Source organism: Egretta garzetta, unplaced genomic scaffold, assembly GCF_000687185.1.
Source record: "Egretta garzetta isolate BGI_Z169 unplaced genomic scaffold, ASM68718v1 scaffold465, whole genome shotgun sequence".
In the NCBI taxonomy this organism is placed as follows: domain Eukaryota; kingdom Metazoa; phylum Chordata; class Aves; order Pelecaniformes; family Ardeidae; genus Egretta; species Egretta garzetta.
Window position 1 is genome coordinate 1,841,660 of NW_009259680.1, and position 23,414 is coordinate 1,865,073.

General features: G+C 52.7%; 1 protein-coding gene across 1 annotated transcript in view; it reads left to right on the forward strand.

Annotated features, from left to right (window-relative positions):
• The first annotated feature begins 11,918 nt into the window (after window positions 1-11,918).
• The window catches only part of BOC (BOC cell adhesion associated, oncogene regulated), a 24,075-nt gene continuing 12,579 nt past the window's right edge, over window positions 11,919-23,414 (forward strand). The window contains exons 1-6 of the mRNA XM_035894043.1: window positions 11,919-12,003; window positions 12,395-12,673; window positions 20,882-21,028; window positions 21,618-21,761; window positions 22,175-22,468; window positions 23,284-23,406. Coding sequence (XP_035749936.1) covers window positions 11,919-12,003; window positions 12,395-12,673; window positions 20,882-21,028; window positions 21,618-21,761; window positions 22,175-22,468; window positions 23,284-23,406 — 1,072 coding nt within the window. The remainder of the gene's footprint in view (window positions 12,004-12,394; window positions 12,674-20,881; window positions 21,029-21,617; window positions 21,762-22,174; window positions 22,469-23,283; window positions 23,407-23,414) is intronic.

The window sequence follows — 23,414 nt, forward strand, 5'->3', positions numbered from 1 at the left end:
CTGTGCGTCAAGGAAAGCAAACTTTGCAGCTGGAATTGCTGCTGGTGCTTATTGTGTGAAGGGCCCGGGGAAGGTGCCTCTGGCTCTGCGTTCGCTCTCTCAACACGGGTGCAAGCATAAACGGACAAGGGTGAAGGGTGAGGAGCCAGCAACAGGTCTGTGTTGTGCCCCATTGGCACGGGTGCTTCTGCCCAACGGGCATTGGTACTGCGATCGTGTCAAACACAAGGTCAGCCTTCCCAGGCTCTGGGGTGGCAGCATGGTGCTGCTGCAATGCGTTACCCACTCTTTGGTCATAGAGCGTCCCCTTGCAGTGAGGGAGAAACCAGGTGCTGGCTCTGCCTGTCCCTGCAGGGCAATGCAAGGTCTTGTTCCATCTCCTGCCCACATTTGGGTCACTGTCCTCAACTGGACCATTGTTTTTGGAAGGGCATATTTATTGCTGGGACGATAAATGGGGCAAATGATGTGCAGACACAATCTTTAAAAAAACCCATGAGATGCTACCGTCTCCTCTTCACCTCTGGGGCAGGGGAAATCTGTCGCCTGTCCCAAGACCCTGCTGCAAGTGTGTTCCCCGTCATTTTTCACCTCCGGGTGGGCCCTGGGGGATTTTGGAGCAGCACAGTGGCTGCCAGTTGCAGCATGAATAAGGGCTGTGGCTCAGCCCATCTGGGTGCTGGCACCTGGCGCCCAAGCCCCTGCACCCCATCTAGGTGTTTGGCACCGGCCAGGGTATTTTCTATGGGTGGTCATTCCTCTGTCCCTTTGTTTTGCTGGCCTTGAGCTTCCTCTTGTGTTTTTTGGAGTAGTGACATCTCTTCCAGGGGAAATTTCTCCCAGCAGAGAGTCCTAGAGGCTTTTGACCTGCTCCCATAATGAAAATCATTATTGTTAGTGAAAAGCATTTAAGTGACAGCTATGAAGAGTAAAAACTCCCATTTATTCCCAAATTTATAAAAGAGAAAAAAAAATCCCAGCTTTTAAATACCATCTTCAAAGGACAAGAAAAATGGGCTTGTGCTCTTTTGCATCCCATCAACAAGCCATTGCTGAAAGGAGTGCAAACTAGAAGGCAGTTTCTCTTTATGGTGGTGATGGGGATGGCTCTAAAGCCAGCCATCTGGGGATTAAACTGTTTTGACATTACTGGCGAGTACTTTGTCCCACCTCTTTTGTATGCTCTTCTGGATTTTGATGTCAACTGTGTTAAACTAGCCTCGTGCTTGTTAATGCAGTTTCTGGGCCTGCTCCCATTGAAGTCATGGCAAAGATCAGGCTGATTTTGGAGGCAGCAGGATCAAGTCCTCTGTTACGACTTTCTGCATGTGTTGTTTTAGCAGGTATTTCTGCTGTGCTGCTGGCTTGTATTTAATATAAGCTTGGTCAGATTTTACTGCAAGTGTTGTAGGTGCCTCTGCTCTTCAAGTACACACTTGAAGAAAGATCAAAAGCTAGGAAAGCTACCCTAGTCTTTGCTCTGCTCCAACAGGAAAATTTCCCCATTGCAGCTTCCCCTGAGGAAGGCTTAACAGTGTCACTGGCAGTTTCTGTGGGTTTTTCTGGTTTGGGGTTCTTTTTGTTTGTGTGTTTGTTTCACTCTATTATTGTTCCTAATTGGACATGGACAAGATTTTTCTATTGTTCCTAGACAAAGATGATTTTTTTTTTTTTTTTTTTTTTTGGCACTTAAAGATAAGTTCCTGTTTAAGCATATAAAGAAGTGGGCTTCCCCTAGCCACTGCCTCTCTGACTTGTGATACACTCTGTGAACAAGAGATTCCAAGACCTGGTTTGGAGGTGGCTGTAGCCGATGAACACACTGAAATGCTCTCTGCTCCCCAGGCACTCCTGCAGCACTTCATGCAGATGCTGACCGGTGGTGTTTGTCTGGTATACTGCTCCTCTGTGCTTTGGTTTGTATTACATGGGTTCTGCTTTCAGAGAGAGGAGTGTTTCATCTGGTGGTTACCAGCCTGAATGGATGCTGTGATATTTATTGTCTGTCCTGTTGCAAGCCTGACCCCATCACGTGACGGAGACAATAAAACAGAGATCAGTCTCTTCAGGGCAGCTCCGTGTCACACCTTTGCGATGATTTGTGGTCCTCCTTCCCCAGGGCCTGTTCCTGACCGCTGGTCCAGCTGCAGAGAGGCCATAGAGTGATCATTAGGTAGCGCAGGGTGTGGGATTTATAGCATTGCTGCCACATCAATGGCGAAACACTTGTTTTGGTCAACGTGGTGGTGTGCTGGGGGTGTGTACTCCCCGAGAGCTGCTGGGGGAAGCAATGCGAAGCAGAGCTGAGCAAAAGCAGCTTTGGAGGAGAGCAACCCACTCTCCCCGTGGAAAAAAACACTGTTTCATTGGCATTAGAGCATGCTATGGAAGTGCATTTGTTGATTAAACTTTAGTCTTGGAGAAGGATGGAGATTCTAAGAACAGGAGTGGGTTTCCTGCTATCATGAATAACCCACATTTAAACAGAATGGAAGAGTGGTAGCTGGGGAGAGAGAGACTTGCTTGAGATGTGGTGGTCCCAGGTGGCAGCCCCTGCTGTGAGGAAGGCAGGGCAAGGGCTTGAGCCTGGGCTCATACGTGGCAGGTGAGCTGTGACTTTGCCCGCTGCTTGCCTGTGCAGCTCCTGGAGCAGTGGGGAATAATGCAAAGTAGAGAAATCAGCCAAAATCCCAACTCCACTATTTCTCCTTCTTTCCTGGCCTCTTCATCTCAATTTCATTTTCCTGCCTTTTACTTTCTGCCACCATTATTCCCCACTTTCCCTTGGTATCTCGCAGGGCTTTTGCCCGGCATCACTTTCCCTGCGTCTGCCGGGCCTGCCTCCTCTCTGACCCCTCCTTAACCCAAGAGGCAATTAGAGCCTCAACCTCAGACTTCAAGTTTTGGTTTTTTTCTGTTTGGAAAGGATGAGAAGGGAAAAACAAAAGCAGTGCCCTGACTAATGTAAGCTAGCCACAGGCACATCTGTGCCTGCGCGATGACGGCTCCTGGTGGGAACTGCCCATCCCTCCCAGCGCTCTCCTCCACTGCAGTTGCTGACAGGGAGAACAACCTGACACTCGGCTCGTGTTGGGGTGGGATTCGGCATGGTGGAGCCCAGACCAGAGCCAGCACCATCACCCGGTGCTCACCACTCCTCCTGCAGGTCCCACAGCCATAAGCCCTCAGCAGAGCTGTCCCCTGGGCTTCCCTCGCCCAGGTGCATGCTCTCCCTCATTCCCACCTCCGCGCTACATGCTTTGCCTCTCTGTCCAAGCAGGAAAAGGTGTAGACAGATAAATTTTGTTACTGCTTGTATCGAACATCCTAAAGTGAGTAACCTGTCTAGCCAGTGGTGTGAAGTCTCTCGGACACGGGATGGTTTTTCACTTTGTGCTTAGTACGGCATCTGTCTGCAACTCTGACACCAATCTCTGGCTTCAGTTGTGATAAAGTGAGTGATAAAGCGGGTATTGTTTTCATGTGGCAAGAGATAGGATGCTTCAGGCAAATAATGCGGTGCGGTAAATCCCCTGACTCTGAGACTGAAGGTGTGTTTTCACACCACACTTGCATCAATGGGTGACCCCTTTCCTTCTGCCTCCTCTGCACTGTTTCTCGCCACGAAGGTGCAATGTTGTCCCACTGCTAAGCCTCAGATGAATTAGCTCACGGTGCACCAAGAAAGTCTGAGTTTGTAGCAGGCATGGGGCAAACTGAAAACACTCCAGAGTAGGTAGCTGATCTCCACACGTGTGTGGCTACACTGGTGTGTTTTCTGAGGGGATCCTGCCCCTTTTTCCTGACACCAACTTTGGCATGAGAGAAGGTAGAGCTGCACCCTGTGTACGCTTACTTGGAGTGCCGCAAGACCTTGATGCCAGCAATTCTGCTGATTCTCTGACATTTGGCATTCAACGCCCCCCATATGCATGACCCACACCCCTCAGTAAGCACTGCAGATGTGTGCTCCCTTTGGGAGTCCTCAGCTCTTTAATTAGGACGTTAGCTGGGAGGCTGGAGCGTCTACAGGTGGATCAAGGATGAGAGAAGGGTGGGGAACATGGAGGAAAAGTCAGTCTAAAGCTATGGCAGCTCTCCCAGGTTGGGACTGAATTTGGACTGAAAGATTTTGACAGAAGAGGCATCCCTTCCCAGCTGCAGGGGCAGCCCCGGCGACTGCTGCGGGGCCGCTTTCCCCCCTTGCACGCTTGGGAGAAGGAGCCAGAGAGCAGCCAGCAACTCCGGGCTTGTTGCAGCAACAACATCTGTTTCCTAGGTGCACTTTGTTTCTGAAGAGGCTGTGCAGCACGCTCCATCTGCGCCCTTCTCTCTGGTTTTTTTTCTGTTGTTGTTGGTTTTTTTTTTTTAGGTTTTTTTTTTTGTCGCTTGTGCCGTATTCGGCAGACAAGGACGGAGGCACTTAGGGGAGGCGAGCGCTTCCCCGGGAGGACCCTGCGCCAACCTCCGTGCCAGCACTGGCTGCCGGGCTCTTTTGCACCCGAAGCAGCATTGTCAGCATCTTGACAGCTGGCCGGCTGCATGCTTATTAGTTGCTACTTTCCTCTTGCCCTCCACCTCTCCTTCGCCTCCCCACCCCCCTCCACCCTCTCCCTTCCCGCTCCTGCCCCGCTGGCTGGCCGGCCCTTCAGGGAGCCCCCAGCCTCTCCAGATTAGAGCTCTCCAGGGACTTGGTCCTTTTGAAAGGAAGAAAGAAGAAGGAGGGAAAAAAAAAAAAAAAAAAAAACACTGCATTACAATGAATATGGACTCTATTAAGCTCCGTTCTGCCTGTTAGTGTTTCCCAGGGCAACACAGCTCCCATATGGCAAGCATGCAGCAGATTAGGGTAGGCCTCCGGGCTTCATTGAGGGCCCGAGGCTTGACTGGCAGTTGAACCCCATCCTTCCCCCCCCCTCCTCACACTTGACACTGCCTGTGTTTATCTAAAGCAAAAAGGGCCAGGGTGGGAGAAGGGGGCATTTGGGGGGTTATTGTCCCGGGCAATGGGAGAGGGCAGGGAGAGGTGCGGGGGGGTGATGAGGGAGGGAGGTGGGATGGAGGAGAAAGGGGGTGGGGGGGGCGCAGCCCCTCATACATATTCAGGAGGGGTCTTGAATGGGCAGAGGAGAAATAAAGCAGATGGAATTCATGTTAAAGAACAGCCACAATCGCCCTCCAAAAACAAGGAGAGAAAAGCGGGCAGCCTTAAAGGAGCGTAGGGAGCAGCGTTTATCCAATTAGCAGGGTTGTCAAATTGAATTTACTCAGAATGGAGGGGGAAGCCGGGGGGGAAGGAGGGAAATTAAGTGTCTAGGGCATGGGGGGAGCACGATATTGAAGAAAGGACGCGGGCTTTCTTTCTTTCTTTCTTACGCTTTAGCCTTGTCTTTTCAAGGGCTGGAGCTGTTTTCGGGGCGCGCCAAAGGGCAGCAAAAGCCGGCATGCATATTCTGTTTTAGCACGGGGCTCCTCTCCTGGTAGCTGCAGAAAAAGGGAGGTGTATCCCATGGGGCAAGGCCTTCCTTGCATCCCTGGCCTGCCTGCAGCAGGGCTGTCTCAGGCAGGCGGGTCCAGCTACCCTGGGACCACCATGCCGCAGGCATCATCCAAGGCAAGCTGCGCTCTCTGCGGTGCCACCACTGCGGTGCCACTGGGGAGCCTGTGGCTGGCAGGGGGGTGGCATTTTGTTCTTCAAGCAGCCTCGTGCTTGCTGGCTGACGAAATGCCAGCGTGAAGGGCTTCTCTGGGGCTCAGCGCAGTCGGCCCGATCAATGCGCGCTGGAAAGTGGTGCTCATTTCAGAAGAACTGTCGGATGGATGGGTGCCAGAAACTGCAGGCGTTGGGTCTTCAGGGGTGCAAGCAAAAGTCAGACGGGCAATGGGAAGGTTTTGCATCCTGTTGCTAGCTCAAAGCCAGCGCGCCCAGTCTCCTCCCTGATGATACCACAGGCTGTTGTGGAAAAGACATGCCCAGGCCAGTAGCTTCATCTTGAGGAAGACGAAAAAAAAAAGTCACAAAGATCACTGCATGTTTTGTTTGGTTTGTTGCTGGTTTGGTTTGCATGAGCAGTTCTGTTTGAGGAAAAAGAGCTGTTTTACCTGTGAGTTTAGATTATTTTTTAGGGAGATGTCTATCACCACTGAATTGCTCAGGACTTGCTTGGAGGAAATCTGTTGTTCTTTTCCTAGGGTCACCCTGTGCCCCAGCACAATTTGTAGTTTGCAGGTGAATGCGCTTATCTGCATGGTGGTGATGGCCATGGCCAGGTTTTGCTCTAGATATTTTCCTTCTCCCAACTATGAGCATCAATTTAGCCCAGGCCTTCTCTGTTGTGGCTTCTTGATGGACTCGCTGAGCTCACAAGTAGCCAGTAAGAGAGTCTTTTTTGCCTAATCACTTTAGAAAGGCGGGGGGGAACTCCTTACACAGTTAATCAAGGGCTATGTTAACAGAGCTAACGCACTCTGAAGTCTGAAGCTTTCAGTACTACGGAGGGAAGCAGGCAGGCTTTTATCCCTGTTTGCACATACACTGTGCTACCTCCTTGACTTTAAACATGGTGGTGTAATGTTGGATGCTGCCTCTCTCTGCCTGCTCCTGACACCACACGCTTCTTATTCGGGATCCTGCCTCTCCCTTCGGCATCCGCACCCCCATCCCCATTGGATGCCGTGCTGTTATATGGGAGGGGAAGCATCCGTCCTGCTGCAAACCTCTCCTTTTCCAAACCCTTTCAGAGAGAGCGAGTATAACTTAATGATGTGAAATGAATACTTTGGAGTGGGGAGGGGGGTTGGTAGAGGTTAATTTTGTCCTCTGTTAGGGGATGTTATTGTTTGATGGTTTGGGGAGAAACAGTCAGGAGTGCCCAGGTTGCCATCCATGCCCAGGGATCATGTAGGGACTTTGCAGCTGACCTGCTCAGGTGTGTCACCTTGACAGTATTTTTTCAGCTAGAGGATTATACAGTTGTATGGTGGCTTTTTTCAGACGGGATGCGAAAGATTTGAGATCTAAGAACAACTTGCCTGATGGGATGGAGGTCCCAGTCAGAGAGCTTTTGATTTCCAGCCCTGCCACTGCCTTACTCTATATAACCTAGGGCCAGGTTGGCTTCCTCTTCTAGCCCTCAGGCTTCCTCATTTGTAAAGCAAAGGGGTACTGTGGCTCTTTTTTCCTTTTTCAGTGCTCTAAGCAATGTGGAACAACAAAAAAATACTGTCTTGTATTTAAAGCTGATGATTACAAGTAGGATTGGCATGCTGTACTGTGTAACACGTTGCTTTTTCTGAAGACCTTAAGTCTCAATGTATAAAACAGAGAACTGGGAGTATCACTGTCCCTAACTGAGCTGTTCGAAATGCAGACCAGCTGCAGTGAATTCTCCAGAGTTACCAGGGTGTCCCCAGCTGGTAACCGGGCCTGAGTTGCTCCAGCCTTTGCCTTAGTGCAAAGCAGCCCCTTCCCCTTCCCGCCATTCACCCCTGCACAGAGGGGCTCGGGGTCCAGCTGCCTGCCACAACCCCAAACCACCCTCATGTGCATCAGCAAATTTTCCCCATCTTCCAGAATGCCTCCACATTTCCCCCCCCTGCCTGCCTGTGGAGCTGGGTTGTGTGGTGCGGGGATGCTGCCCTGGAGCCCGGGCAGAGGCTGGTTCCTATTTGGGAGCCTTGTAAATCACTGACGGTGTGGCAGTAACAAGGGCTGCTTGGCCGGCCCTTGTTAAGCAGGAGGGGGCTCGGGGCTGTAGGCAGCATTTCCTCAGTAAAACCTTCAGTTTCTAATCAGCAAACACCTCTCCTGCTGCCTGTGCTTAATTCAGATCCCTTTTTCTTTTCCAACTTTATCACTCTCCCCGCACACGCGCACGCCTTTCTTCTCTTTTATATCTTCACCTCTGGTTTTTCTTTCTTGCTTCTTTCCCTTTGCAGTGCCCTCCATCGCCACGGTACAGCTGGGGCTGCATGCCGGGGCCTCGGTGGGCTTAGGTGTGTGGCAGGAAGCCGAGCCGACAGATTTTACACCCCCACCACTGCCCCCATATCTGATGAAGCTCTCGTTAATTTTGTTCTCCTAATGGCCCCTCTTTTGATTTACTGGGCTGTCTGAAAGGGACTTAGAACCTTAGCTCCACCGACAGGAAATTGTTATTTTAACCTGGCAGGAAAGAATTAAAAATAAATAAACAAATAATTTTTGTTTTCCCTCACCCCTTGAAGCTCTTTAAGTGACTTTAACTCTTTCTTTCCCCAAATAGCAATTAAGCAGGAGCTGTTGAGGCTGGGGGAGTCGGTGGCTGCAGAAGCGTTGGCAACCAGGGCTATCACGTAGCATACCTGCCTTGGGGAGAAGAGGCAGCAGAGCAGGATGCCATCACGCAGCAGCCCTGTGGCTCCCAGCACAACCCCCTGCCCGGCACTGCTGCCTCTGGGAAGGCAACCGGAGCACCTGGGGCCTCCTCTGCTCCCCACCTCTGCTGCCTCTCCCACTGCAGCCCGCTCTGGCAGTGCTTGTAGGGATGCCGGGCAGATCGAAAGCTGCCTGATTAATAAAGTTCCTTGCTTTGCACTACTGCAGGCTGCTTAAGGGCAGCATTTTCAAAAGAGGTCAGCTCCCATTTAGGCATCGAAATAAGTTGGTTGCCTATTCAGGGGAGCTCAGCATGTCAAGAACTGAATGCTTTTGAAAATCTGGCTTCAATTGTGGAAGCTGAGAATTTCGAAATCTGGCCCTGGATCCTAATAGTTCTTTTGGAATTGATGTTTTCATTCATTTTCCTCATTATTTTTATGCTGGCCATTTACTTTTTGTACTTCACTCAGCTGTGAAAGAAATGGCCACATGTCCCTATTTAGAGCTCATATTCTGCCTGGAGGTTTGGGGAGGTACCATACACTTGTTGCAACACACCTTCTCTCCCCAGTCTCTGCTCAGTACTGTTCAATCTGCCGAGTGCCGTGGCCAAATTTTTTTATCTCCCCTTTTTTCTCCCCACCTATTGCCTTTCGTCTTCTTACAGACCTGGGGGCAGCCAGTTTAGTCATTGCATCGATGTGCCTGGGTGGTCCTAGCTCACGAAGGGTCCATTACACATTTCTGCTCCTTTGGCTTTGCCCTTCTGGCCAGAGGCTCTGCGCGACGCAGAGCTGCAGGGAGGTCTGGTTGGGAACGTCTTTGCCTACCCCCTCCCCCAGTACGGGCTCCAAGGAGCAACTCTTTTTCCATCCAACATTTTTCCATCTTGCTGCCAAACCCATCCAGATAGGGGGAGTGAGTCAGCTTTGCTCTGTAGGCTTCCAGCACTGAAGAACAAGATGTTAAGTCCTACCCCAAAATGTTTGTTTTACGTTGGTGGAAGGCTTTCTATCCCCAGCAACCCTGATGATGCAAGGTACAAGCTAAATCCCATTTTTAAGCCTAAACTTCAAGTCTTTTCCAGATGAGTGTAATTAGTGGCACATCACTGGTGTCAACAGTGCATGTTCTGGTGTGGACAGACCTTGGGCCCTTTTGTGGCCGTGATCAGTGGTGGTTTGCCCAAGATGGCTGTAGCATAACGAAGGGTGCTTTGGTGGCTGTCTTACATGGAGAAATTAACCCGAGTAACTCAGATGGTCTCCAAGTCAATAGCTAAAGGATCTCGTACAATAGTATGTGCTGGTTGATGGGGAAAACTCTTCAAAGATAAATTGCTGAGACTCTTCTCCTTGGAGGAAAAGAGTGATACCAAGAAGGATGGGAGGGAAGTTGATGTATTTTCACTCTGGCACTGGAGGTTACCCACAGGGGATTTTCACATGCAACAGGGCTGTGGGCTGCAGTAGCTAGAGTATGAGTCTAGCTGATCTTTCTGGGTGCCTTCAGGGTATGCCTATCCTGACGTCTGATGGCCAAGCTCTGTCCATGCTCCTGGCTGCCTGGAAGCCACATCGGGCTCTCAGCAGGGCTTGTTATTGTGGCCTCATGGCCACACTAACCGTGGCTGTGTGGCTCCAGGAAAGAGCTGCCTTGCCTTGAGCCTGCTGGGTAGGGTGGCTGAGTGAGCTCACGTTGGCCTGCAAAGTGCTACATAAAGATGCTGTTTGTGGCATTTGCAAAACTTCAGCTGCAGGTCACTTTACTTGGAATTGCTTCCTTTTGAAATCACCAGCTCAGAGGTGGTTTTTCTTATCTCTCCTCAACTTTATATGAATGTCTTCTCCATGACTTCTCCCCCAAGTGGTGCTCTGGAGTGGGGAGTGGGGGGGAAAAGGGATAGCTTGTGAGGCTGTCAGAGGGACAGCCCAATTTGCAAAGACTCATGTAAGCTAGCTAGCTGGATTCATGCTGTTGCAATGTGGACCTTGATACAGCCAGCCATGGACATTGACCCCATGCTGTGCTCTTGCACCTTTGCTGTCACCAGAGGCCAAGCAAAGTCGCGTGCGAGTAGCTTGGTGAGATTTCCCCAAACGCTATGGTTCCTCACTAGTAGTAATCAGCCTTGCCTTGAACAACTCACCAAAAATCTCATGGGGAGTCTGTGCAGTCCTTACTTCAGGAGTAAGGAGGTTTAATTTTGGAGTTTATGCTTGAAGACACTTCTCCCCTCTTTTTGACTGAGATGATTATGGAAAGGACACACTCAAACAGGTGATGGCTCAATCAGTGGCCATGGTGGAAGTAGGAAATACTGCTCTGCAGAGCCCAGATCTTCTTGAGGATGGTTGTGGTTAATGAGCTCGTTGTGTATCTGCAGGGGGAGCAAGCAATATGGCTGCTATTTGGGCTGGCTGCCGTGGCTGGTTTGGTCTTGATCTTAGTCTTCTCCCCTGCCAATGTAGACGTGCCACAGGAACAATTCTGAAATGCCTTTGAGACTCACAGGTCATCTTCTTAGTGCTGCAGCTGGAGGGAGCTCAAAAGCCTGAAGCTGCATTACCATGTCCCTAGAGGGAAGCCTCTCCTTGACTTCAGCCCTTTGCCCTTGGTTGGAGCTGAATTCAGTCTGACATCCGAGGTGTCTCTTGGTGCAGCCAGTTAGGTCTTTAATGCTCCTGACCTGGCTTGTCTGCTCTAGCGTTCGTTCGTGACAGCCTCTCCAAAGCAGCTGCTACGGTGTGGAGCGATTCACAGCAATCTGGGTAGTGGCAGGTGGCCTTGGGATTCAAGTTTTTTGGAGATTGTTGCTGAACCTGGTAGTTTGTCTGGACAGGGTAGTTCAACTCCACATGGACAATGTGTTTCAGGCAGAACAGTTTAATCTGAAATCTTTCCATAGGCTGGGTCTCTTAGTTTAGAATAAAAGTATATTATGCAATGTACATGGCCAGTGACTTAGGAAGAGACTCTGAAACTGTGGAATCACCTCTGTTTTCCTATAGCTCGGGACTTTGTAGCTACTCATTTACTTTTGTGTTCAAGCTAGAATATATTCCAGACACGGCCAAGAAGCGGCAGCAACGCATGGTGAATATCTCCAGTGACACTTTGTTGGAAATGTTTATGTTTTGCTCCTGAAAATTGCCTGGTGTGCATTGCTGGCACAGTACAGGCTTTCACTGCGCCAAATCTGAAATGGGGAAGGGGAGTGAGTATGTGTCTGTGTGCACACATGTAGATTTGTACTGAGGGCTGAGGATGGGCTGTCTTGGGACACTCATGACCATGCCTGGGGGAGAGGCTGGAGAAGAGAAGTGCTTGCATCTGTGCCTGTAGCCTGCTCAGGCCACCGGCTCAGTGAATCCCTGGGAATTTAGAGATGTTGGTAGAGAAGCTAGGTGGGGCTGGAAAACAGGAGGAAGTCTGAGGGTTACATCCATCATGTCTCTTGTCATCCGCAGGAATCTGCTGCCGCACCTTCACAGCATCCCCTGACGCAGCTTATGGGACCCTTCCCTGGGTGCCTCTGCCCCAGGACATACCGCATGGGATGTCAATGACACGTGGAAAGAAGAGACCCATGTTGCCCATCCCTTGCCTCATCCTTGCAGCCGCTAGCTGCTTTGCCAGACTGAGTGAGTTTCTGTTCTTACCCATTTGTTCCATTTCGTTTATGTTTTACCTTGATGCTGGTTAGCATAGCCAGGCCTCAAGCTCAAAGTGGTTTTTTTCTCTCTGCTGTTTCCTGAATAGCCTTGACCAAAGGTCTAGGTTCAAACACTCCTCCAGAGGAGAAGGGGATACAGTCAGAGTTGGACATCTCTGTCTAGTGGTGCCAAGAAGAAATGGGGCTGGTGTGCATCTCAAAGCACTAGGGTGGGTGTGTGAGGAGCTAAGGGGAAGGTGTAGCACAAGCAGAAGCAATGAGAAATGCAAAATGTACCAGCACTGCAGTTTTTTCCTCTGCCTTTTTTTTTTTCTGAGTCTCACAGGTCTTTCTTATTCCCATTTTTTTCCTCTGTGCAGGTGAATCTCTGCAGGTCACAGTGCAACCTGCCTCCATTGTCCAAAAGCTTGGGGGCCCAGTCAGCCTGGGGTGTGTGGTGGACCCCCCTAGAGTGAACCTCACCTGGAGACTGAATGGGAAGGAGCTGGCTGGGTCGGACGAGGTGCTGGGTATCCACATCGAGCGAGGAAAACTTGTCATCACAGCTCTCAACAACCACACCGTGGGGCGATACCAGTGCATTGCTCGTGTGCCTGAAGGAGTCATTGCCAGTGTCCCTGCAGTGGTCACATTAGCTAGTGAGTAACTTTTAGTCCTCTACCATTCCCTGCATTGCTTGGGCCATCGTTCATGCATCTTGAGAGGCTCATCCATGCTCACTTGTTGATGCTGACATCAAGGGAGGGCTCCTTTGGCCTAGGCCACTTTGTAGCATTTTTGATCATGGACTGGCTGTCAGGCTGTGGCCCAGCCACAACCCAAGTGGTCTTCCTGCATGGTAGACTGCAGACATGTCCTGCAGTGATAGTTTTTGCAAGATCACAAAGAGCGGGAAATACTTGAGCGATGGGGTTTGTGTGCGTGGTTGGTTTCCTGGCTGTCATGTTGCCCCATCTGGTTGCTGACTTCTTGATTGAGGTTACCAAAAAGTACCTGCTGGTGCTGGTGGCCAAACTGCTGCCTAGGCTGCTGTGGGGCTGTTGCCGTGCTGGGTCAGTGTGTGCTAATTTTTCCTGCCTTCCTGACCCACAGAAAGTGAAATCCTTTGCCGTGCTTGCACTTTGGTGGGTCCTGCATTTTTTTGTGTTGCCCCTGGGTTCATCATAACCAAAGTACCAGCCCCCATGTTCACAGTAAGGAAAGGTTAGTCTAGTTGTGGTGAGGAGGTGCTCCTGAGCACCTGCATTAAGTGACTGGTAGCCCTCTGTGTGCCATTGTGAAGATCCCTTGCTAAAAGGCAAGTTGAGGGAGAGGGATGGTGGGAGAATGGTTGCACAGAGATGTTGAAGGCAGGGACTGCACTGTCTTCATTTGGTAAGGCAGATGCAGAACTGAGCGGGAGGCAGATACAGGAGAGCAGAGCAGCACTTGTAATGAGGTTTTTGTCATTAAGGGGCAGGAGGCTGTATTCATTGCCGCTGCTGTTGGTCCCAGGAGGGCGTACTTCCCCTGTCAAGGGCTTTGTCCTCTTCCTACGAAGTTGCAGTGGTGTGGCAGCAAGAAGCCACCTTGTTTCTGAGCAAGGGACTTTGCTCCTATCTCTGAGCTTACATGCTCCTTGCTGCTGCCCTCTGGCATTGGTCACGGACCAAGGAGACGTGTGTGTGGGAGGGGGCGTCTTACAGTGGGGAATTTCTCTTATGGGTGCCTGGGTTTTGTGAGAAAGTGCTGTATTGCATGCATCTGAGAAAGGGCAGCCCACACCTGCTTGGAGACAGGGGAGGTCTGTGTGGACCACCCTTGTTTAGGCAATGGCGAGTCTGATCTTCAGAGACTCGTGCAGTTTTTGGTGGAGCAAGTGTGTGCAGCAGAGATCACCATCTCCTGGCAGTGACAACCCCCAGGCGTGGAAAGGGCTTCGTCTTCCCGGCAAGAGGGAGTTCAGGGCTAAGTCTTAAGAAAATGAAGAAGTGAAGATGTTCGTGCTAAGTGGGGGCTGGCTTTGCTTTAAAGCCAAGAGCTATTGGCTTGTCACTGATACATTAATCAGGAGTGAAATGTTTAGGCCAGGCTGGGTGGGAGGAGGAGGCGGCGGCGGCGAGGGAAAGCAAGGGGAGAGTTGCTGAGCTCTGAAGCGGGGTGGGAGGGGGTTGTTGTAGGGCTGAATCTGTCAGGGGATTTGGCCTGAGCCCCGTGCCGAGATTAAGTTTCGGAGAGCACATTCCAGAGCAGAAAGGGGGCTGTGTGCACTGGTGGCCTGATAGAGGGAAGGAGAGGAGGGGAGAGGTGGATGGGATTACCAAAGACATGGTTTGCATTTAGGAGAGCAGGGTGTGCACAGCTTCTCAGCCTGATCGGTTCCTTCGTAGGCTGATCCCCTTTTCTTTTTTTTCCCCTCACCCCAACCCACCACCACCAGCTTTGTCTCCTGGGTCAAAGCATGTCTGTTTGACCTGTCTGCCTGCTTTGGTCTAGCATCACTGCTGGATGAGAGACAGTCCTAGAGCACCAGAAGGTCCCACCATGTCCCTCAGGACAAATCAAAGCCACAACTGAGTAGTCCGTCAGCACTCTCCAGAAGCAAAATCACCTTCAGCTACTGGATTGCACCTGGGGATGGGGGTGCAAAAGAGGGGGACTTGCCCATTGCTGCGGTACCTGCCATGACAAAGGCACTACTGCCGAGGGGAGGTCAGGAGCAACATTCAGTTGCACAGAACTGGAGCCAGAGGCTGGATGAAGAAGCAACTAACCCATTGTGGAGCACCCCTGTGCTGCTCTGCATAGATCTCTTGTCCTTGAGGGGAGCTGGGAATGGTAGAGGCCGTCCCCCACACACTTGGGATGGCCTTGGGTGATAGAGACCCCCCACATGGGGAAGTCTTGGCAGTCAACAAGTGAAGAGAGACCGAGGGCAGCCCAGGAAAGACGTGGGGCTGAAGGTATAGGAGGGAAACCTTCTGCAGGGGTTCACATGACGAGTTCCTTGTTTGTGAGCTGGAGGTGGCTCACAACAGCAGCTTTGCAATGGTCTGAAATAGCAGAGGGCACAGATTTGTGGTGGGTCTGAGTTTGAAAGCTATGGTAGCAGATATGCCACAAGCTTTCCTTCTCCAGACCTACAGGGCCTTGCTCTGAGCTGGTTCAGTGGGCACCATGGTCCTGGGGTAGAGAAGGAAGCCCCTGGCAGGTCAGCATTGCAGTTGATACATCTCTTCCAGATCACCTGCTGGGCTGAAAAAAGACCCTCTGAAAGGGGTTTGGGGAGCCAGGGCAAGAGTGAAACTAGAATGTGAATGAAAGCAGTGGGGTACGTGTGTGGAAATATTTTCAAGGTTTAGGTTTATTTTGGAAGAGGACCTGGAGTCATTGGAAAAAGTATCTTGCTAGGTTTCAAGGGGTGTAGGTAACACCATCTGGCCAACTTTTAGGCTATTTCCACTCCTTTTTCTCCTCCTCCTTCGGAGGAAACACCCTCCCAGTGCCCCAGGCTGTGCATGCCTGGTCCCTCAGGGCCTCCTTGTGCTTTGTCAGCAAACAGGTTACCATCGCTGCTATGCTGGCAGCCACAGCGTAGCCTTGGGACCAATACTGCCTTTTCCCGTCTGTGGCACAGCAATGCCGAGTCCATCTCTGCTCTCCCTGGCTCAGAGGGCTGGTTGAAACTAGCATTTAATTCCTCTGGTGGAGATAAAATAGCTATTGTATAGCCAAGGGGTGGAGGGAGAAGGGATTTGCAGAAAGAGGAAGATTTCTTAAAGCAACACAAGGAGCAGCACTTCAGGCATTACTTGGGCGCTTTTGAGTCCAGCTAGAGCCGACCTGGTGCTCCATGATCGCACACTCAACCTTGTCAGCCCATGCACATTGGTGCAGGCAGATACCTGCTGATCACCGCTGGCCTGGTGTGCTGCACAAGAGCAGCCCCGCATGGCCCTGAGGCAGCCCTTCGGCCTGGATGAGGCTGTGGTATTCCTGGTTTTCCAAGCCAGGTCCTAAGCCTTCATATGGCTGAGAGATGCAAGAAAGAGAAAGGTATTTTTTCTGGCCTGCTTGCAGGTGGCAAATTTGCCATCATGCTGGAAGCCCTGCTGCAGCCCCTCTCCTGGGTGGAGGTGCTATATGAAAAAGGTATGGCTGCAGTGGGCTCCGGTGGGGACAGATAAATCTACTAGGGACGTGAACACGGCACCGTGGGCTGGTCCTGAAACAGCAAAAGGCTGGGAAGGTCAAGAGCCCTTGGTGGAGCTCACAGGGCAGCTGAAGTGCAGGGCTGGAGCAAAGCCAGCCAGCAGAGGTGGCACAAGCCGTGCAACTCCCAGGATTCAGCTGTGTGCGTGGAAAGCCAGTGCAGTGAGCACAACAGCAAGCCTGACCTGGGCAGACGTGAGGTTTAAAAACAAAACAAACGTTAGATGAGGCACGCAGCAAGGGGACTCCACCTGTTCCAGTGTATCCCCTGTGGCCAGGGATGAAGGGAGTGCAGGGCCCCTGTGTCTGGGGACACTATGGGACAAGGGAGGCTCATTGCCCCGTGGCCATCCACCGGTGCAGCCGGCGAGGGCAGCCCTCGGCTTTGCGGCAGCTGGTGGGGGAAGCCGGGCCTCAACACGCGGAGGTCCTGGGCAGTGACCCTGCGCTGGGTCGGGCTGGGCATCCCCCAGGAATTTGCAGCTGCTTTCTGAAGACAACCCCATTCATTTTCCTCTGCCTGGGCCTCTCCTCTGACAGCTCCCCGGAGGCGATGGCGGGAGGGAGGGAAAGGGGCGGCTGTGTGTTGGAAAAGCATTTGCTGAGCAGGCACGGGGAGCTCTGGCCCCGGGGGCAGAGGTGGCGTGAGGAGGGGAGAGAAGGAAAACACAGGTGGTGTTTCTCGAGCTGGCGGAGCTGTGGCACAAGGGCTGTGCGACAGGCGCGGGGCAACGTGGGGGAGTGGGGCTGGGGCACGGTGGGGGGGATGTGCTTGGGAGGGCGTGAGCAGGCGGGATGCCCGGGGGCTGTGCCTGTCCAGGGGGGATTAGTGGAAGATGGGCTGGGGGACTCCTGTCCCTGCCCATTCCCCTTCTTGGGGTCCTTCCCTTCCTTCCATCACCCTTCCCTATGCCAGGGAAGACTTTCACCTTGAGGGCCGGCATTTTATTTACTACTGCTTCTTCTCTGAAGTTATTTACAGTCTCCCATTCATTTAATCCAGTCTGTCTCAGCAGCCTCATTGCTTGGCCCCCGGCCCCGGGATTCAGCTGGTTTCCCTCCCTGATGACAGCAGCTCTGCCAGCCGCAGGGCTGACTCTCCCCGCACCCCGGCTCACCCCATCGCGCCTTGGAGTGGGACGCAGATGGACACAAGCAGTGGCCTTTAGTTGCACTCCCTTCTAAACAAAAAAGAAAAAAAAAAAAAAAAAGAAAAAAATAAACTCTGTTATCCCAGCACGGCTGGGATTGGCAGTGCTCTCTGTCTGTCCGCTGCACCTCCTGGACTGTGGCTGGTGGATGAGAAGCTGCTGCTTCCCTGTGATCGAGCGTGTCTTTTAAGGACAAGGAGATGGGCTGGCACCTCGGGCGCTGCCATATGCAAAGGAAAACTCAAGCCAGGGAAGAGGGGATGTGGTTTCTCCCAGCTGTGGCGGGAGCTAGACCCAGGGTGCAAATTGCATGTTAGACACGGGGCACGGCTGCTGCCAGCCAGGCAGCAGAAGGGGCAAGCGCTGTATCCCTCCCCCCGGTGCTGACCTTCTCCTCCACTCCTCCCTACACTGCCTGGTGGGAGGAGGCATGTGTGGCTCCCCATGTTTCGGGGGGGGCTCATTTGAAGCCCCCAGGGCGAAACTGTGTGTCCCAGCACAGCAGCCTCCGCTTTGCTGCGCTGGGGCCAAAGTGCAAAGGCGTGTGTGAAGGGAGGGCTCGTCCCACGCACAGGGGGTGCCCCCAGCCACCCTTGCCAGCTCCAGCCAACCCGTCGGCGTTAATGGGCAGCTGTATGTGCCCGCCGCAGCGGGGAGCGGGGCGGTTGAGACCGCCTGTGGCCAAAACCCACTGGCAAATAAAACAGTCTTATTCGCTGTGGGGGAGCAGGAATTTAGGGGAGTAGTTTGGCAGGAAGCTCGTACACTTGCGTATTGGAAAATAGTTTGTCCCGGTGCCCACCTGATGTTTTTCCCCTCTCCCCTGCTGGTTTTGCTCCACTTCTCCGGTGGTGCCCAGTTCTTGCTCCCCAGCCACCCCAGGATCCCTTTCCTCCCTCTTTTCTCCTTCTGTCCACAGCTTCGCCCCTCGTCCCCTGTGGCGGAAGGTGGGAAAAAATGGGGGTCCCACTCCCCTTGTGGGGCTGTGGCACTCATGGCTGTAAGAGCGATGGGCTGAGCTGCCATCTGGGGGGCTGCATGTGAGGGACCCTGCTATCCGCCCAGCTCAGGGTCGTTTCGGGGAGTGCCCCAGCATGGGGACATCATTTTCCATCTCTGAGAGAGTGGTGCTCCCCGGTGGGCTCCGCTGTGCTGGGACTGTGGGTCTGCTCTTCCTCTGGGCTCCTGGGCCCCTTCTCCGCTTCGGGGTCTGTGCATGCATGCACGCGCGTGTGTGTGTGTGTGTGTGCGCAGATCCCTGCCAGCATTGCTGGAGCCTATGCCTTAGCTCCGAAATCTTAATTTGGCTGTGATGAATCCAGACCACCAAGGCGCACATTAATTTTCCTGATGCTCGTTTATATTTTGTTGATTGGAGAAATATGCGTGATGTGGGCAGGCAGACACTGGGCTCTCGCCACTTCTCCACCTCTTTCCATTTCTGTGGCTCTTACTATTTTATTCCTTGATCAAGTATAAAAAGCAAAGAGAAGAAAATACCCAGCACCCTTCCCTTCCCCAGCAGTAACTTTCATTGCTGGAGGAGCGCGAGGCACGGCCAGCTTTTCACAAGTTAAGAGTTAACCTTCATCTGGCTTTAATACCCAGTGGAAACATGGCTCCCCTCCTCAGCTTGTCTTAAAGGATTAATCACATTTCTGAAGTTCACCCGTATTCCTTCTTTTTATTATTTTTTATTTTAATTGAACGATGCCAAGAAATTCCAGAAGTATTAAGCATGTTCGCTGCAAATCATTTTTATGACATTGCAAAACCTCCCCTTTTCTTTTCAACCTCCTCCCCTTCCCTCAGATCTGGGCCCGGGAACGCTGGCTCCCCCGGCAGCTGCCCGGCAGCCCCTCCACACCGCACTCGGGGAGGCTTTCTTGCCGCCTTGCCAAGAGAGCTGGTTTTTATTTAAACTCCATAAAGGATCTTGCTTTAATCAGAAAGTCTGCTTGAGAAATTTCATGTCACTTTTCCATGACTGTGGGTGGGAGAAGCTTGGAGCCAGAGTTGTCTTTTGCTCTTGGAGAGCTGCTGCATTTCCCAGAGAACAAAAACACATTTTTCTGCCGGCTGGGGCTGCCAAGGGAGGCTGCCTGCCGTCCGCCCGCCGCCAGCCCTCCTGCTTCCCCCCAGCTCTCCAAGCTGCCCGAGGTCGCGGGCGCCACGTCCTGGGATGGGTTTTGAGGGGCGAGGGAGCTGCTGACAGCGCGTGGCCACGCTGTGCCGTGGCGAGGGATGCAACGCGCTGCCTGAACGTGGGGTTTTGAAAAGGGAGTGTGGGCTCGGCCAGATTTGGTGGCTTGCTGCTCGGGAGATGTTTGTTAGTGCTGGGTCACGGGGGAGATGGGACGGCTTGAGCCTTGATGTGACAACGTGACTTGTGACCAGCTGCGGGATGTGTGACATTTTTATGCTGCACAGCACCATAAAAATGCGCGCGTGGGACTTTTTTTCCAGGCACGAAACCCTCTCCCTCCCGGCACAGGCTGACCAAGGCAAACTTTGGGCTTGCAGCTTCCCGGGAAGACTTGCTGTCGTCCCCAGAGAGAGAGGCGACCAATTTCACCTCCAGGAAGCTTGGCGGGGCCAGACTGGCGTGCTCCCTGTCCTGCCAGATCCACAGGGTTTCACTGCAGTTCTCTGTTCCTGCTTTAAAAAACAGGGAAAAGAAAACAAAAAGTCAAGTGCCCTTTCCTCCCCTGCCCCTGTGCTTCCGCTCCTGCTGCCTGCATCAGCCCTGCCGGGGGAGCGACCCGTGTCACAGCCTTGTAGGGGGACACGTGCTAGGCTGGGCTGCCTAAAGCACGGCTGCTTTAGGGAGGGGACAGCTGTGCCGTGTAGAGGAGGAGCTGCTTTTCCTTGCAAGTCCATGTTCTTTGAACTGGGGCGCGGGCACTGCTTGGGCACATGCAAAGCCTCATGGTTTAACCAGCCTTCAGGCTGTGAGATATTTGATGGGAGCGAGAGTGCCCGGAGCGGAGACACTGATAGCTCAGGCTCTGGAGGAGCTCAGGGCAGCTCTGGGAGCGCCCAGTGCTCGCACACCTTCTCCCACTGTGTCAGCCGGCGTCTGCGCACCCTTGAAGCATGCTGGGCTCCCTGAGTTATGACTGCGAAGTTAGCTTCTCGGTAGCAGGACGGCAGCCGCGTTTGAAATAGCAGGCGGCAGAAGGACCATTTTTGGCCGTGCTTCAGTGCTGCAGTAGGTTGGCTCATTTTTTACTCTCAGGCCAGGATTTTTCACACCCAGTTTCTCAGCCGTGGAGCAGGCTGTTTCTCTAGAAGCTGTGTTTTAAGTTACCCATTTTGTAGGAAGGAGGAGGAGGAAAAAAAAATAAAGCTCTGAAACCAGGCCAGTTTCTCTAGCTGCTGGGGATGGAGCGGTCCTCTGCTGGCACCTCAATGAAACAGCCCCGGGTCCGCAGGGAGAGGATGAGCTGACACCGGGATGCCGAGCCAGCCACTGAGATGCCCTGTTGTTCGCTCTCTCTGCAGATCTCAAAGACTTCAAGTTCGATGGCCAGCATGTGATCGAGGTGGATGAAGGGAACACAGCCGTGATCGCCTGCGACCTGCCCGAAAGTCACCCCAAGGCTCAGGTGCGCTACAGCGTGAAGCAGGAGTGGCTAGAGGCCTCCCGAGGTGAGTGCCACAGAGGTCTGTCCCCCTCCCAGGACCCTGCTGTACCCTTCCCCACCAGCAGTAGCTTTCTCTGCCTGCTGCATCCTTGCTGTCCCTTTGCTACCGGTGTGAGCACAGGTTAGTTTAGGGTCTCTGCCAGGTCTCCCTGATGTCTCCACTGCCTGGCACTAGGGACCCATGTGTAAAACCAGCTGTGGAAGAGGAAAGAAAGTAGAACTAGCTGATGCCCTGAGTTGCTCTTTGTCAGGCATCTCCATATGTCCGTGAAGTGCTCCTTTAACCCAGCCTGGATAAAGGCGACTTTTGAATTTGGGGACATTTTTAAAATTTGGATCTGAATTTTGCAGCTTTGCTCCATCTGCTGCCCGTACCTCTGACAAGCTAGCTTCACCTAAGGCTCTGTTCCTCCCACCATTGCATCATTGCTCCCCTGATATTTGAGCCAGAGGGGGTAATTTCAGTGCTGTCAGTGTTATCGTGTTGTTTTCCTCCCTTCCCACTTGTCCACCTTTTCTCCAGGGCACTGCATTTCTTCAAGAGGGGGGATGTGTCTTATAACCATGTGCCACCTCCTCTTCTCTCCCTACAGACAATTACCTTATCATGCCATCTGGGAACCTTCAGATCGTCAATGCCAGTCAAGAGGATGAGGGGACTTATAAATGTGCTGCCTACAACCCCGTGACGCAGGAGGTGAAAACCTCGGTCTCCAGCGAGAGGCTCCGCGTGAGACGTAAGCCACTCTCCCTTCACTGCACGTCTTCTCTGTAGCACTTCCAGCCCTGGGAGCACGAACCAGTGCTATTGCAGATGGTTGTCCATGTGAACCAACATTGCTGGAAAAACTCCTTTTCAGCAGCAGAGGGCCCCAAGGTCTTCTCCTGGGGTATGTGTGTGCAACCCTGGGACTACCCTGGTTCTCGGTGAAGGGCGAGGAAAAGTCCTTAGCCCTCCATCAAGACCGCATGCTGTGTGCACGCGTCCCTTAAGGAACGTCCCTCCTGGCCTGCCTTGCCATTTATCTACCGCAGCGCAGGGGAGCAGCGCTAGCCCTACCATTACCCCTTAGCTGCACTCAGCACAGGGTGCTTTCCCACTGGCCACCTTCCTTCCCACCCACACCCTTCCTCCTCCTCTCCTCACCAGGTTCCACAGCGGAGGCAGCCCGGATAATCTACCCCCCTGAAGCTCAGACCATCATTGTCACCAAGGGCCAAAGCCTCATCCTGGAGTGTGTGGCCAGCGGGATCCCCCCACCGCGGGTCACCTGGGCTAAAGATGGCTCCAGCGTCTCTGCGTACAACAAGACACGCTTCCTTCTCAGCAACCTCCTGATCGACCCCACGAGTGAGGAGGACTCAGGGACGTACAGCTGCACGGCTGATAATGGGGTTGGGGAGGCTGGAGCCGCGTTCATCTTCTACAACGTGCAGGTGTTCGGTGAGTGCTGCTGTAGCCTTTGTTTCAGGAAGGGCTTGGGTTTTCTCCACTGCTTTCAGGGGAAAACATGAGTGCTGCTGTAGTCTTCCTCTCCCTGGACAAACCACAGCATAAGGCAAACCCCTGCTTGTGGTTCCAGTTTCAGTTTCTCAAGTAGATGGGATAAATTGTACCTTGAGGGTGGTAGTTCCTCCTTCCTGGTTCCCACTATGAGCTGGAGGTGATGGGTCCTTCCTTTACCTGCAGAAGCTCTTCTCTTGTCATTTGTGGCGCTGGGTTTGCTCTAACTCTCTGGTCTCTAGCAGAAGACTGGCTGCTTCTTAGATATAGCTGAGGTTGGCATAGGAAGGACATCAGAGCGACTTGCTTTTTGGTCTGTTCTGTGGGGAAGCTCTCAGTGGGGTGGGAAACATGAGGGATACTACACCTTAGATATTTCTACCATGCATCCTTCCCCTTCTCACAAGCATGAGGGAGGCTAAGCCTGTGTTTTCTTGGATTGCATTTCATCCACATGCCGGTCTTGTTTTGGCATGAGCGCAATCTTTGCAGGGTAGCTCAAAAAAATGAGACTTGTAGGTGACTGCTGTCATCTGAGAGGGGCAGGTGGCCTTGGGCCACCTCTCCTTGTGGTTCACGTGGATGCTGAAGGGGAGACGCAATGAAGCGGGCCCACAGGGGTCCGCACAAAGGGAGTGGGACTTGAGGGGGGGGTTAAGGATCCATGACTCTGCCAGAGAGGAAAGTGCAAAGCCATGACCATGCCGCGCTCCCTACCAAGCGGCACTCAGTGACCATGTTTTTTCCCTGCACAGAGCCCCCAGAGGTCACCATGGAGCTGTCCCAGCAGATCATTCCCTGGGGCCAGAGCGCCAAGTTCACCTGCGAGGTGCGAGGGAACCCCCAGCCCTCGGTCATGTGGCTGCGCAACGCCGTCCCCCTCTCC